Source organism: Heterocephalus glaber, unplaced genomic scaffold (genome assembly GCF_053883595.1).
Source record: "Heterocephalus glaber isolate CG9 unplaced genomic scaffold, H.glaber_assembly_v1.0 deba00001600, whole genome shotgun sequence".
NCBI lineage: Eukaryota > Metazoa > Chordata > Mammalia > Rodentia > Bathyergidae > Heterocephalus > Heterocephalus glaber.
In genome coordinates this window covers 14689466-14704918 of record NW_028258372.1, presented here as the reverse complement: position 1 = coordinate 14704918, position 15453 = coordinate 14689466, and the positions used below count along the sequence as shown (strand labels likewise).

At 40.4% G+C, this 15453-nt stretch overlaps 2 protein-coding genes across 5 annotated transcripts in view; one reads left to right on the top strand and one right to left on the bottom strand.

The window, feature by feature from the left end:
- The window catches only part of Astn1 (astrotactin 1), a 372600-nt gene that overhangs the window by 299922 nt on the left and 57225 nt on the right, over nucleotides 1-15453 (top strand). The gene's annotated exons all lie outside the window — the stretch shown is intronic.
- The window catches only part of Pappa2 (pappalysin 2), a 592890-nt gene continuing 579017 nt past the window's right edge, over nucleotides 1581-15453 (bottom strand). For all 3 annotated transcript variants that reach the window (XM_087194134.1, XM_087194135.1, XM_004853387.3), the window contains 2 exons: nucleotides 9251-9349; nucleotides 1581-7068 (listed from right to left, as the gene is read on the bottom strand). In XM_087194134.1, coding sequence (XP_087050260.1) covers nucleotides 6994-7068; nucleotides 9251-9349 — 174 coding nt within the window. In that variant the 3' untranslated portion in view covers nucleotides 1581-6993. The remainder of the gene's footprint in view (nucleotides 7069-9250; nucleotides 9350-15453) is intronic.

The following is a 15453-nucleotide window of genomic DNA, read 5'->3' as shown; positions in this document are numbered from 1 at the left end:
TAATACATTGTTTTCCTAAAATACCATATATAACCCAAGATATCTAAGTGAGTTTAATGTAGACTTCTGTCAGCCATGAGATGTAAGAAGCATGATTTTAAAAACCAACCCCAAGGTATCTTTTAAAAGCAAGTAGAATGCTACATATGTAATCTAGAATTGTGCTGCCCAATGTAGTGGCCACTAGTTACACATGGTTATTTACATTTAAATTATTGGACTTATGTAAAATTTGAAAATAGTTCTTCTGTCTCAGGCACACTTAAAGAGCTAGATAGCAACACATGCCTAGTGGCTATTACATTGGATAAGGAAGACATAGAACATTCACATCATTGTAAAGATTTGCACTGGACAGTGCTATTCTACAAACTGGAGAAATTCACCAACTCTATTGTCTTTTTAAAAAATAACCTACTTTCTACATAACTAATGCAAGTTTCCAGGTAAATTTCAACTGAGTTTACAAATATTCTTTTCCAATTCCAAAACATTTTCTTTAGCTATTTTCTTTTTCTCAGCACCAAGCTTTACCATTATTACCTTACAAATCTATTTTGCTTCTCTCTGAATCAGTGGGCTAGAACGTCTGGAAAACAAACCACTCCTGAGTCTCCATCTGCTTTAACCATCCTGAGAAGACAGCTAGTGATGGCACACTTCTCACAAACCTTCCAATGGTAGGGTAGCACGGTGCTTTTGAAAATATGGTGCTTAGAATTCACATAAAGGCAGTTCTCTGCTCTTTCCCCCCCTCGAACTTACTGAGAGAACAGTTTACACTCATAAACAATGATAAGAAGTTAGTTATTTAGAAGGCCAACACTCGGTAAGTATATGACTATCTACTTAGTTTTGGAGTCAGGATCCAAATTCAGATTGTTTCTAGCCTTGAAAGCTTGGGATTTTCATCCTTGTAGCTCACTGTGATGCTGCTTGTGGATTGTAGGCCACCAATTCAACTGACATACTGAGATCCACAGTGAGTCGCCCTCACCCCCAGCTCCACTATGCCAAGTCAGTGATCAAGGTAGAGAAGGCATGAACCATGTTGAGTTAATAAGCAGTATTTTCCAACACAGAGAATACTTTTAAAAACTGTCTTAGAGTTCATTTAAATGGCTGTTGATCCACTCCCAACAATGTCACTTCTTGGAAGGCATTTGTGCCCTAACACAAGTTGGCTTAGTAGTTAGAAAATACTTGGCATTGCACATAAATTGTTGTATGGGAAAATTTTCTAATTTTGACAGTCTTTTATAAGATTTAAATGTGACTTATATGTTTATAAATATTTTTCAAAAGTCAACTGCTTTCAGATAGCAGTTACCTAAGGAGAGAAAAAGCAAATTGATACAGTATGATAGGTAGTCATTAAAAAGTCAACACTCTCTCTTTATTTACTTTTTTCATTAGAATAAGTGACTTTTATGTGGACAAAGACAAAGAAGAGGAAGCTTGTCTATATTAAATTATCCTTAGAAGAAAATTTGATTTGAAAAACATTACCAAATTGCAGTTACTCAGAAATATTGCTGTTACTCTGAAGTATCTTTCAGAGCTTAGAAATGTTTTATTATATTCATTTGAAATGTTAGCCAGATTAGACTGGTAGGTTTCTTCCAAGAACGTACTCTGTCATTGCTCTAGCAGGTCTTACAAACACTTAGCAATATAACCTAAAGATCCAGTGACAGGATAAGGAAACAAAAAAAAGGGTCACCAGCAAGGAGTTAAAAGGAGCAAACCATGCACACCTCAGTGTGCTGACCACCACACTAGATTCTGCCCAGAATGTCCATTCAAGCCTAGAGAGGTTTAGACTGCAGCACCCTTGACAATAACCATATATTTTCTTAACTAGTCTTGCCTTTTTCCAGGACAAATATCCAAGGCACATGTGGAACTTTATGGGCATAGATAATCATGGGCCTACCATTGGAAAATCAAAATATCAGGAGTCTAGAATCAGTACTCTTGGGGTGACAAAAAAAGATGACCCAAAGCCAGCTTCCCAGGTGCAGTGGAGCTCTTTCTAAGTGTAAATCTATTTTTCCCTCACCTAGCTAGCTTCTCGTCATCTGCAAGGACTGAATCTAGGAGTAGCATGTCTCCTAGCTCATGCATGACTCATTGTGTCATTTAAGTTTGTCAGTCAATGGAAACCAGAAGTCCATAGTTTCTGTCCAGGATGCTCCCTGGGGAAGCTATTAAGAAGAAGGCAGCTTTGCCAGGTGTTTCTGTCCAGCTGTCCTAACTGGCATGTCCAAGGGCATCTGCTTATGCTCAGGGTCTGGCATGAGGAGAGGGGCCTGGAAGAGTGCTCAAAAAAGTTTGCTTTCAGTCTTCCTACAATTTTCTATGGACAACAGGCAGGAGAGGAAACAGACTCAGCTACTTAGAAAGCCACAAGGAAAGCAATAACTACCTTAAAACAAATAAGTAAACAATATTAAACTTTCCCATTGCAATGGGGGCTGTGTTTACTCTTGGCAATAGTGGACTAAATATGGTTTGATAGAAAACACATCACATTTGAGAGCAGAAAATTTGGATTCCAATCCCAACCTGTACTTAGATACAGGAACTTAAATTTTTCAATAACCTGTCTGACACCCATTTTCTTCATCTGCAAAATGGAAAAATCAAAGCTTTTCTTGCTCTGCTTAGCCTATGGGTAGCCATAAAGCATATGAAGCATTTTGTAACCATCACAAAAAATGCCAGCTAGTAATCATTTTTACTACAAAATGTTTATTTCTTACCATAACCTCCCCCTCAAGTTCCAAGCTTCTATTTCCACCTAGTTTGCAAGACTTCCCAAGTGGCTGATAGATGAGGGGAGAGATGTCCACCCAGCCCTTCAAGCAGCCAGGTAGCGCCTGGCATGACACTTGGGCAAGCTGACCCCAGCTGCAGAATCCTTCTTCAGGGAGCTGAACACTGCGCTGTAGGACATTTCCAATAATTATCTGTCTGGTCCTCAAACCAAATTTATAGAAAAAGCAAATATACACTCTTCTTGTAAAACCCTGCTCCTTGTGACTATTATTATTATTTTTTTTTTGATCAGTGACAAGTATGGTTGGTTATAGGCTGCAGAGGTATCATCTGGACATTGCTCTCTCCCTCTCTCCTTCTTATTAATCATGATTTTTCTTTTCCTTCCCTACCCCCTAGTGTCCCATGGACCAGGTGTGAACCTAGCTTAGTCGTGTGACCTGGAAAACTTTCTTCCCCAGAATAGTGCTTGGTGTTCTCATCTGTGAAGTGAAAATGCACAACTTTCAGATCTGTTGCGAAAATTTAATAATACTATGTTTACCAAATGCTCAACATACATTAGGTTACTTTTACCTTCTAGCTAAGCTGAATGCCTCACTGATGTCCAATAATGTTCAGCCTTTCCCATTCCTACCTCCATTATCTTCAAACTTGTCCTTTGCTTTCTCTAACCCCCATTTCTATCTTTCAAATCAGACACATCCTTCACTGACCATCTTCCACAGGGAGGATGCTTGTTTCCTCTGAACTACAAATTATTCTAGTATATTGTTTCAAAACTCACGAGGCACCTGACATTACAATTGCACACTCTATTTTTTCACATGTCAGCTCTTTTCATAAATTTTCATGTTAATCTTTTTTACTCAATAACTGGTCTTCAAATAGGTGAAGAGAATGGTCAAGTAACCAGTTAACCAAGGACTAATGTCTGGACCTCGTACAGACCAAAGGAGTGACTAAAATATGATGGGATGATTTAAACAGAGTAAGACACCAAAGGCACTTCATATTTTGTGTGCTGATTTTTTTAATGAACATCTTATAATCTTACAAAATAACTGGCTATAGCTGTTTTACGTTACAATACAGTAGATCAGCTCCTTTCACTATATTTCCAATCAAACTATCCCCTGGGGTGCTCACTGACACACTCAATATGATCACACAGAACAGAAGTGCCAAGTCCGATGCTTGTGATGGAGAAAAGGGAAGGAGACGACCAAAACACAGCTTTTTACTTCTTTCCTTTTTTTGCCGGTATCTACCCGTTCTCCTCATGGAGACCCCTCTTCTGTATCTCTTTGGAGGCTGTCATGCCAGTCAGTAGGGTCAGCCACACCCAGGCAACATGAACACCAGAGCCCCTACTTATCAGGAAAAAGAAGAGACAAAAGTGGTTGGGAATGAAGAGACAGACAGAGGAGCCCCTGGGAAAGGCCCTCACTGACTCCATGAGTGGGAAAGAGCAGGAGAATGCAAATCACCACATGGAACAAGTGTGAGCTGCTGCCTTTGGAATCTGTGACCACAGTGTCTTACTCCTTTGACTTTGTGAGTAACTTGAGTTCCTCACAACACTAGGAATTGGGGACAAGGACTGGAAGAACATGGCACCTACAAATGTCCACAGCTGACTACAGCTGGGTGGCTCTCAGCCTAATGGGCTTTCCCCACACAACAAGAACTGCCCTCTCACCTTTTCCTGGGTAGTTGTGAACTGCACATGTTGTTAATAGAGTGAAAAATATTTTAAAATGAAATATGACTCAGGAATGTGGTCATTATTACTCTTATGGAGAGACTGAACAGAGAGACACACATGGGCATCAACCGCTGGTTCCATGTTCTGTGGAGGCTGCAGCTTCCTGAGCTGGGCAATGTCTAGGATAGCTCTTCTTCTCCCTCAATTGGGGGCAGGATTGCCCAAGGCAGAGCTTGAAACATGCCCAGGAATTTGGATCTGTTCCCCAAGAAAACAATTTTACAATGTGTTTTTTCATCTTTGTTTTTTGAAAAAATAGAGAATCTAAACTTTTCCACTGTCCTTTCCATTTTAAGTCCTAGTAGGTTCCCATAAATAAATGTTTCTTGTCTGTCCTAGGGCCAGTAAATGTGACCCAGACAATGAATGTTATTTAGGCTATAGTTTCCCCTACGACCAGACCATATAGAGGGTAAGAAATTTCAGTTGGGCAAACTCTGCTCTGCTCTTTCCCCACCCAGTGACTTTGCTGTCCTCATTCCAAGTACAGATAAAAAGGTGTATGAACCATATGTTTGTAATTTAATTCTAGAATAATGTTTTTCCTACATAATAGTGTGGGTACTATTTTGTTGGGAATGAATAACATTTTGTTTTCCTTCTTGCTTCCATGTTGAAGGGAAGAGTAGAAAAAATAGTCAGAGCAAAGAGCAGATGACATGGACAGTGTGCAGCTGAGCTCTGTTTTTCCTGCTCTTGTTTTCAATTGGAGAATTAACTTTGAAGAAAATGAGGCTTGTTGGCCCTTCATAAGATGATCAGACAGGGCATCAAAAAAAATTGGATCCTTTCTTTTTTCACCTAAGGCCTAATCCAGAAACTTATAGGAAAACTACAATAAGACCTCATGCAAAAAATAAAAACAGGCGTAGGACGTAAAGAGAGGCGGGGTTAATGTGGTCATTTCATGTGCAGTCCATCTCCTGAACAAGAGAGGGTAAAGATAACAAGATGGATCCTAAACAGTTGAAATTCTTCTCTCTTCCCACAGAGTGTCACCCTTGCTCCATGTGTTTCCATAGCTTGCCCAAAGTGAACAATCTGGGTCAGATTGTATGCATTACTCTTGCATAGAATTCAACTCAGATGTTGCATTGCTCAAAGGATCCACTTTGGTCTTCTTTGGAGACTTGGACTTGAACCTCCTGGACTCATGCTATCCTCTTTCTCAGCCGTGATTTATCCCTGAACCGTACCTCTCTGTGACCTCTTTTGGCTGCTCCATCCTGCTTATTCTTTCATCTCCTCTCACCTTCTCCTGTATCATTTCCAAAACATTATTCCCCAGAAAATAAACAACTGGAGATGTGGTTGTGACTGATGGCCAGAGACCACAGCCCAACTGTGAAGAATATGTTAGCCCCCATGATACAGGTACTCAGAAGATGAATCCTCATGCAAACTTGTTGAATGACTGAGGGGCTGACAGCCATGCTTGGGATAGGTACAGATGGGAGTGGAAGAAATACTGGGTCTCACTAACTCTAACTGAGAGTTCTGAGAAGTATGGAGAAGCTAATAAATTCTTTTGATGGATATTAAAAAATCACTGTCTAGTTTTTCTGGACCCATTAGCCATGGGCACTAACAGCAAGCTTTCTGTGTTTCTTGGTATTATCATTCCAACTGCCATCTCCTTCGAGTGGCCCTGGTCCCCACGTCATAAAGATAATTGGTGGACATGTTAGCACCCAGAATTCCACCTTCTCTCTTCCTGGCTCTTTCTCCATTCCCATTCAGCCTGCCAATCCTTATTCATAGAAAGATGGCAGAAGAACTTGGCTTTCTGTTCTCAAAGCCTTAGCATCCATTTTGGACATGAACTTCACAGCAGCATGTGTGGAACAATGGATAATTTTTAGCTTAATAAACAGCAAAAAATATAATATATAATATATTTATATAATTATGTTTAAATACTTATAAAGAATTAATAACTAACCTCATTATTTAAGAGAGACTACATAAAAGAAAGGGAAAGGGCCAGATTAGAGTAGACAAGCCCTGAAAGATGACAATTCATTTGAAATGGTTATTAACAGAATGTCCCTGGAAACTTCTCTTCTAGTATTTTGATAATGGTTTACACACTGGATGAGGCTGAGTAGTTGATAAGGTACAGAATGGGGAGTAGCACGAGAGTTAAGGATGGGGCTGGGCAGAATCTAGATGGAGAGTCCTTGTTTATCTATCACATTTCTCCTTCCTCTGTTCATCACCTGCCACATTAAAGAAGCTTTTGCCTATCATTCTTCCCTATTTGAGTGACTGGATGCAATTGTTGGCATCTAAAAATATACTCTCGCATTTCTGAAAAGATCCTTCACACTCTCTACTTCCTGCATTTCATGACCTTTCTTCTTTCTTCGCCCTCTGTCTCCCTCCATGGAAGCTTCTCTCTCGGACTGCCTCCAGGGCAGAGGAGGGAGGAGCCCAGCCCACAGTTACTGATTTTCTTCTGCCTTAGGGTCCCGGCAGGTGCATTCATCCTGGTCACAGTCAGCAGCAAATGGAGTTACCTAGAGGAATGGAAGAGAAGGTGAAATAACCCATTTTTAGCAACAAGCTTCACAATTTTCAACCACCTTTCACTTTTCTCACTTGGTCCAGGAGGAAGTGAAGGATTATCTTAGATTTGAAGTTAACACTGGGCACTCTCACACACCTTGCCATTTTGGGCAAGAGAATCCTTTCTTGCTTTACTTTCTTTGTAAATAGTGAGAAAGACAACAGTGACTACTTCCAGAGAGTGTTTGTGTGGTTTCAATACATTGATGGGTATAAGACCTTACATTGCCAGATACCTGTAACTACCGTTAGGAGTACTTCAGCTATCATTATTTCTGTTGTTGTTTTCATCTTTATGAAATTCCTGCTCTGAAATGTTTCTTTGTACAGGGAAGGCGAAAGGCCAAAGGTTGAAATTTAACCCAGGGTAATGACAGTACTGTATAAAAAGCCAAGACTTTAAGGCATAGCTTTTTTTAATTTTTTTATTTTTTCAGTACAGAGGATCAAACTTAGGACCTTGTGCTTGTGAGGCAGGCATAGTGCCACTGAGGTAAATCGCCAGCCCTATGGCATAGCTTTTTGATTCCTCCTCCCTCTGTGCTTGGGATAGTAGGATCATCTTTGATATCTTCAAAAGCATGAGGTTTTACCTTGGTGAGATAATGCATCTGTCATCCATTGTTTGTAGCTCTCTTACTTTTCTTCTATGTAAAATGCCTTTCCCATGCCAGAGATGGCCCAGCAACAGTTGCTATCTTCCAGCTTATATTGATCCCCCAAATAAGTACTACTTCTTATTTGATCATAACCAGCATCAAGGAGAATTTGGCATTTTGGAAAAATAATATAAAAGTGACAAAGCTTCTACCCTTTGGCCATTGTCATCCAAAAGAGCTAAAAATAAATAGGCACATCACACACAGCAATTCTCCGACTACGATGAAGAGACAGATGGGCTTGGCGACTGGGCAAGTGGGTTGGAGAATGGGTGGGGTTGTTTGGGAAAAGTTCCCAGCATATTGGCACAGATGAAGTAACATGACTTAGTCATCAACAGAGTGGTGACGTCCCCTTACAATCTTAATTCTTGTGTATGTTGGCCACAAGCACTGACAATCGCTAAAGATCAATCCCAGGTTTGTGGTGTAAGATGGGGAGACAAATGCTTGCTTTCTTCCTAAGTAATCCTGTCTCCTTTTGTAGAGATGAGTTTCTTGACCAGTTGGTTTCACAAGTAAGACTAGAAACTAGCTGGCCTGATTTCTGACCTGTGGTCCAAGCTCTGGAACTGCTTCTCCTAGTTCAGGATTTATTGGTTTTCAGAGCAAAATAGGGCCAAATTGAACAGGAATATAATGAACTCCTAAGTGCACTGCATTAAATAAGTTAACCCATGTAAGTGGTGAGAATAATCCCCAGTACATAGTGAATGATCAGTTAAGTATTAGCAAGAAAGAGATGTAGTATTCAGGTCACTGTCTCGGTGATCACAGTAGGCATGGTTTTATTGTGTAGACTCCTACGGGGAAGGAAATAACATCTGCTATTTCTGATTCATCAAATCGGCCAACTAATTTCAAATACCTTTGGAGTACTTGGATTTTTACCCATATTATTACAAAACTTTAGCCTATTCAATTTTACAGGTTCTACTTGAGCCTATCTGCTAATTTAAGGAGCCAAGAATAATAGGGATAAAAAATATCAAGAAAAGGATTACTGCTCAGGACGTGGTCCAAAGAGTGCTCCAGGTGGCTTGTGGTTGTCATTTGAAATGTGGCCACAATATATTTATAAGACAGTGTAAAAGACTATTGGATTCTGAGGATGGATAATAACTGGGTAGCATTTTATTGGTGATCCACAGTCCTCAAGGAGGTGGAGACAGTTATTTTCCCTGTCTACAGAGAAGTTTCTTGGACAATCATAAGCAGGTATGAGGCTTTCAGTAGAAAAAAAGCCATTGCTTCTCTGATGGACTGACAACTTAAGACACCAGCATTTCCTAAGAACCTGTGCTACATACCAATACTCTTAATTCCGCCCCTTAACAATCTCCAATTATACTTCGTTCTTCCTCTCTCTGGGCCAAGAAGCAAGTGTGACGCACCATGAAGGGGCGCTAGTCAAAGAGCCTGCCTCAAGTCCTGAAGCTACTGCCTCTCCCCTTTCCCCGGGACCCTCACTTACCTTCTTGGAGGAGCTCGTGGAAGAGCAGCAGTCTCCCCCATCGTAGCTGCAGTACGCGCGGTTGTTAATAGTGTCACACCAGCCATCTGCCTGGAAAGGCTGCAAGGGGGCTGGAGTCAGTGCCTCGGGGCAGCTTCTTTCCGCCTCACCCTACCTACTCCCCCACTCACTCACCCCAACCCACTCACCAAACACTGAGGGGATTATGGGTGTTGACCTAAGGGACAGGATACATTCTCAAGAAGTTGAAAATTTTAAGATAAAACCACTAGTCCTAAGGGTTTGTCAAATTTTGCTTGCAGCACCTGATCCTGGCCTACTCTAAGGGTCAGAATGAGTACCAAATGGATGGATCAAAATGTTTTGCCTTCTTGTAATAAGAGGTTTTAATAGTACATAGGTTACAGTCAGTTTCACACATTTAAACTCTGTTGGCTATGAGAGAAAAAAACATTTGTATTAGGCAATATTGGCAATTTTTTAGGTTTTTTTTTTTGAGACAGGGTCTCACTGTGTAGTTTAGGTTGGCCTCAAACTCACAGCAATCCTCTTTCCTCAGCTTCCTGAGTCCTGGGATTACAGGCATGCACCACCATGCATGCCTAGCAGAATTGGCTTTCACCATCCCAATTTATCAGTGGGTAAACCGAGATGCATAGATATGACAAGTCACATAGCCAGCGTCACACAGAGTTTGGTATTAGCTCTCACCTATCCTGGCTTTATGAGCTTCTCAGAAACTACATCCTCCAGCCCTTCTCCTGGTGCACTCATGACTAGCACTTAGAGACCCTAGCACTGCAGTCCTTGTTGTGCTGTGAAGACTCAAGTGATGTCTGTCCAAAGTGCAGTGATACTAGGGTTGAGCCCAGGAGTGCTGGAATAGAAATATTTCCATGTGTGCAGCTACCTGATGCACAGCAGCTAAACCTGGGGTCAGAGCACATACAGCTAAACTACTTCCATCTACTCTTACTTCTGCAAGTTAACAGGAACCAAAATGGGAAAGGGGCCCAGAAGAAACCAGAGTTAATGGAGTGTTTCACCCCAAAAAGGAATGTGTGATAAGAACAGCAACAAGTGGTTGAAAAATAGCTCAAGAGCCTAATGCTTTGTTTCTGCAGAGAACTAGCTGTGGAGCAAAACATTGTCCCACAGCATCCTGGGAGGTCCATCGGCACCCTCTCCTCCCACCCTGTACCACACTCAATAACATTGGCTTCCCACTCTCCTGAGCTAATGCCCAAATGTAAAGCCTTTGAAAACATCTCACAGAGAAACTCCTGGGGTCCCAGAACTCTATAGTTCTGAGATCACATTCCAGTTTATTTGTTAACATCACTTTTTCTGTCCCCACCCTCTTTAAATGTTAAAGGGAAGACTATTCCCTATTTCACTGTGCTTTGATGAGATGGATAACTCAACTCAAAAATGAACATGAAATAATTTTCTGCAATTGAGTTACGTCAGAACGAGCTCATCCAAGTTATTACTTCAATGTTTTGATTTATTCTATGGGGTCCTGAGGTCATTTGAACACCTCATTCCAGATGTATACCAGTTTGGCAACCACGGAAAAGCTGCTACTTGTGGGGTGGAACTCAACAGCTGTCGCACAGCTGCACAGCCATGTCAGTTGAGAGCAGGAAGTGAAAATGAATTCTGTTTTCAACACAGGCCTGACTGGGATAAAAGACAAAGATTCTAGGATGAGTATTAGTCTTTAACACAGTTAAAGACAGTTACTCTGGCTCTAGCGAACTTGGAACAATCAGGACTTGGGTTCAAAATTGCCATCAAATAATTCCCATCAAAACACAACTCAGGAATCCTTAGCACCTTTAGATGCTCTTGGGTCCTCCCACGGAGGATCAGAAACATCTAGCAAGGTTCCCTAGTTTTCTCCTTCTTCTTCAAGTATTTGGAGCACATTTTATTCATCCCACTCTACATCTGTTGCTTTCCCTCCAAACTTGACTGACTCATTGGCAAAACTTAATCTGTTCCTTTTTTCTTTTCCACTTAATTGTCTATAAAAATCCATAGAGCATCCAAAGCACTTTTCCTACATATATAAATGTGCTCTCATAATGTAGAAATAAGGTAGGGATAATGTTATCTTCCTTTTCATAAGAATGACCTACACTTTTGAATGGATATGGCAAACAGTCCTGAGAAATCTTTGCAATGTCTTCAGCATGTATGGCTTCTCACTCAAGAACACAACTGTGGATATGTTGGAAAATTAGTGACCTGACACCCTGTGATCTTCACTAAGTCCCACGAGGCTTTGACTGCAATGATTCCAATGATTTCTAGAAGCACCTTCTTTTCTGGGATTAAAAGTTCAACTGGGTAGAGAAGGGAATTTATAATAAAGATAGGAAAAGCCCAAGTGTTTAATGTACAATATACCTATTAGATTTAATTGCTCCTCCCCCAACCTGCCAAAAACAACCACTCCACCCTCAACAAACAGAGTTTCCTATGGCAACAAACATGTGCCTGGAAAGCTTGACAGCTTCAGTCCAAAGTTACAATGGAAAAAAATAGAAAGGGAAAACTAATTGATCCAAAGTTTGAAAGCATTTGAAAACTCAGTGTAGAGTAGGATATATTAACCTCAACAACTGAAGGTATCAGACTGGGGACAACATTCCTCCTGCAGGAAACTTTCTCAAGGGAGGGCACTGGGCTTGGTCTCTAGGCAAGCTATTCATGTGGCTGATTTCACCACCCATACACACATACACACTTGCTGTTTAATCCACAACATCAGAAAACAACGTGTTTCACATAGTGCATTTTTCAAATATCTGAAGCTTATTCTTTTAAGGGTCACTTTTTATTGACATTTTAGTAGTTTTGATAAAAGGAAAAGCTTTTAGAAAATGCCTGTTTATCTGCCTTTTATCTACTTACTGAACACAAAGTCATTAGCATGAAATTTATTGTCTTAACTGTGAGGGAAGGCTCTCCCCTTTACTAAATGTGCCTCTTGTTTACACACATGCGCACACACACATACACACACAGTCTCTCTCTCTCTTTCTTTTTCTGACTAATCTTTGAGATAGAAATCCGAGCCTTAGAAACATAGCTAAAGTAAATATCAGGATATGACAAAGAGAGAGCCTGGGTTACTCTTCTGATGATGTATGAGCTTTATGATCCCTAATTAGTTGTTACAAGGTTGGTCATGCCAGCCTCCTGGTGTTCAATGTATTCCAGAAAGTTTAAATGGTCATGCAAAGAGATGTTTGCAAATGATGCAACACTAAGAGGAAAGGTAGTCCATCTGTACTACCTTCACCACTTTGAAAATTTCCTAAAGGTGCACATTATTTCTTTTCTTTTTTTGGTGCTAGGGTATGAACTCGGGTCCTTGTGCTTTCGAGGCAAGCAGTGGAACCACTGAGCTACATCCCTGGCCCCCTTTTTAATATATTCTGCCTTTATCTCAGGAGAGGGTTCTTTAAAGTAGGATGAGTTCAGCCCTCTTTAGCCAAGTGATACTTTCTGTTTTAAAATTTCTCTGCCGAGAGATAGACGGTGGCTCTTTTGGTTGTCTATTGGTTGTAGTCACTCATTCAATCACTCAACATTTTTTGTTACACACCTATGTGTTCCAGGTACTGGGATAGGGAACCAGAGATAATTAAAACATGCTTCCCACCCTTGAGGAAGCTCAGGGTAAGTAAGTTTAGCTCAATGTGATGACGCATTGCTAGGATCAAGAGGTAGACAATCCATATTTTTAAGGTGGGGGGAATCTGCTTTCAGGGGTTGGTTCCACTACATCTAGCCCCTATGGAGAAGAGCTTAGGACTGGAACATGCTGAAGGGGAGGAGTCTGAGATAACTGAGGAGAAGAACAGGATGGAATAGATAGGGGTTCCATGCTGCCTATCACAGAGCTCACCCTCAGGGTATGTTCCACAAACTATGATTGGTTGATAATACAGTATCTGCTTTACTTGAATCGGATTAAGGGCTTGTTTTTTTTCTAGACTTTTATAGTACTTGAGGCTACATTGCTGTTTTAGAAAGGCAGTTTGGATTTCAGATCTTTGCTCTTCTAACCTGCAGGTTGGGATCTGAGCCTAAAGTGAAATGCAGCAGGGCTTGGAGGGCCCTCATGGATGCTTGGTTAGCAGAACACTAAATTACTGACCAATAAGACTGAAGATAACAAATGCTGGCAATGGTATAGAGCAAAGAGAACATTTGTACATTGTTGGTAGAAATGTAAATTAGCACAACCATTGCAGAAAACAGTATGTGGTGCCACAAAAAATTAAAAGTAGAACACCATATGATCCAGCAACCCTACTACTGGATGTGTATCCAAGAGAAATGAAGTCAGTATGTTGAAGAGCATTTGTTTTTGTTTTGTGGACCATAGATACATGAAATTTTAAGATGTTAGCTTTAAAAACTATATTGTACAAAATCTGCATATTATAAATAACAAAATGGGCTTAAAAGGTGAATTGGGTTGTTGTCAAGACTAACAGTAGCAATCCTGGGAGGAGAGCCTAGATCTCTTGATCCTGATCTGAAAATATATTTTCTCTATCATAGTACTATTATCTGATGATTTCATTAGTTTTTTTCATTTATTGGAAACAAAGGGTAACTTTTTTTTGGTATCTCTACAAAAGGGGCTTAGGTACAGGTGCATTGATACAAAGTAAACCTAGCAATCCAACACAGAGACACCCCCCTAAATGTGTATAATCCTAACTCCCCCAGACACCCCTGCCCTGCCATCTCATTTCTCTTTTTTTTACTTGTGGGTAAAGGTTTATTCCAAATCAGCTGCCTGGCATTCCAGCTCATCTGGGGCTTGGGGCTTTGTAGACCTGGATGTCCCTGGAGACTTCCATCTCCTGGAGGAAGTAATACTCTGTTCTAGTCATATCAACAGTTGCCTGCATCCCAGACACATTTAATTCTGAGCCTTGGAGTAGCAAAGCCAGAGTTTTTCTGCTCACTGCAGTCATCTGAAGAAAGGAGGAAACAGAGTTGTTCTACTTCTCCAGTGTTTACTCCTTGGAATGGGAGGGTTCCAATGATGTCAAACTTGTGGGTTTGCTACAATTTTCTTAGAAGGTATAAAATTAAAATAGATATCTTGAAATGGATTATAGGAAGAATTCTTTAGATACAACCTGCTCTGGAAAGTCTCCTCTGGGTTCCTGGATTCAGAGAGTTCTTCCTGCTTCTGAGTTACTATGGTACATCTTACATATATGCATTACAGACATTTATACCCTGAATGTACTATCAAAGGATCAGGATCTAATAATGTTTGTTCTTCCAGCCACTATTTCAGTGCTTGATACAGTATTTTTTCAACAAACAAATTAATATGACTGCCCTATTTTAAAGTGGAAGGCTAAACTACATTTCCTCACCATACTTTATGAATAGATCCCTCTTTTTCATTATTTCTTTACTACTAGAAAATTTGCTAGGCATGCTTCTTTATAAGAATCATGTAACTTAGACTCAGGTCTAGCTTTTTAGGGCATTGTTATGGTTTAGATCCAGAATGTCCCTCAAAGGCTTGATGCATTCACAGACAAGAGTTTTGGGAGGGTGATTAGATTATGGGGTGGTCTACTTAGACCTGAGTATGCTGCTAGGAAGTGAGGTCTGGTTGGAAGAGGTAGGAAACTGGAGGTCTCATTTGGAAGGGTTTATTTCATCCCTGGTTTCCTCTTTCTTTCTCTCTGCTTCCTGGTCGCCATGAAATTAGTAGCTTTTCCACTTCTATGACCCTCTGCTATGCCATCTTGCCTTGAAGCCAGTAGACTATGGCCTGAAAATGCGAGCCAAAATAAACTTCTCCTTTAAGCTGCCAAGCATTTTGTCTCAATGACAAAGAAAGGCACTGAGACAGGCATCTAGTACTTCTCTTATTATAATTATAGACACGGTAGACAATGGAGTCAAGCAATATTTATATATATGTATATATAAATTTTGTATATATGTGTCTATTTATGTATTCCTGCTAGGTCCCAGGTATTGGCACATATCTGTTTCTGCAAGTAGGGAGAAGTAGTAGAATACTGAAAGTTCTTCCTCTCTAAAATATCAAAAAATATTGAATAAAATTTAACAACATTCTCTCAGTTCCACATTTGGGATCCTAAGAAAGAAAGAGAAATTCCCCAGGGGCTGAGTCCTGAAAG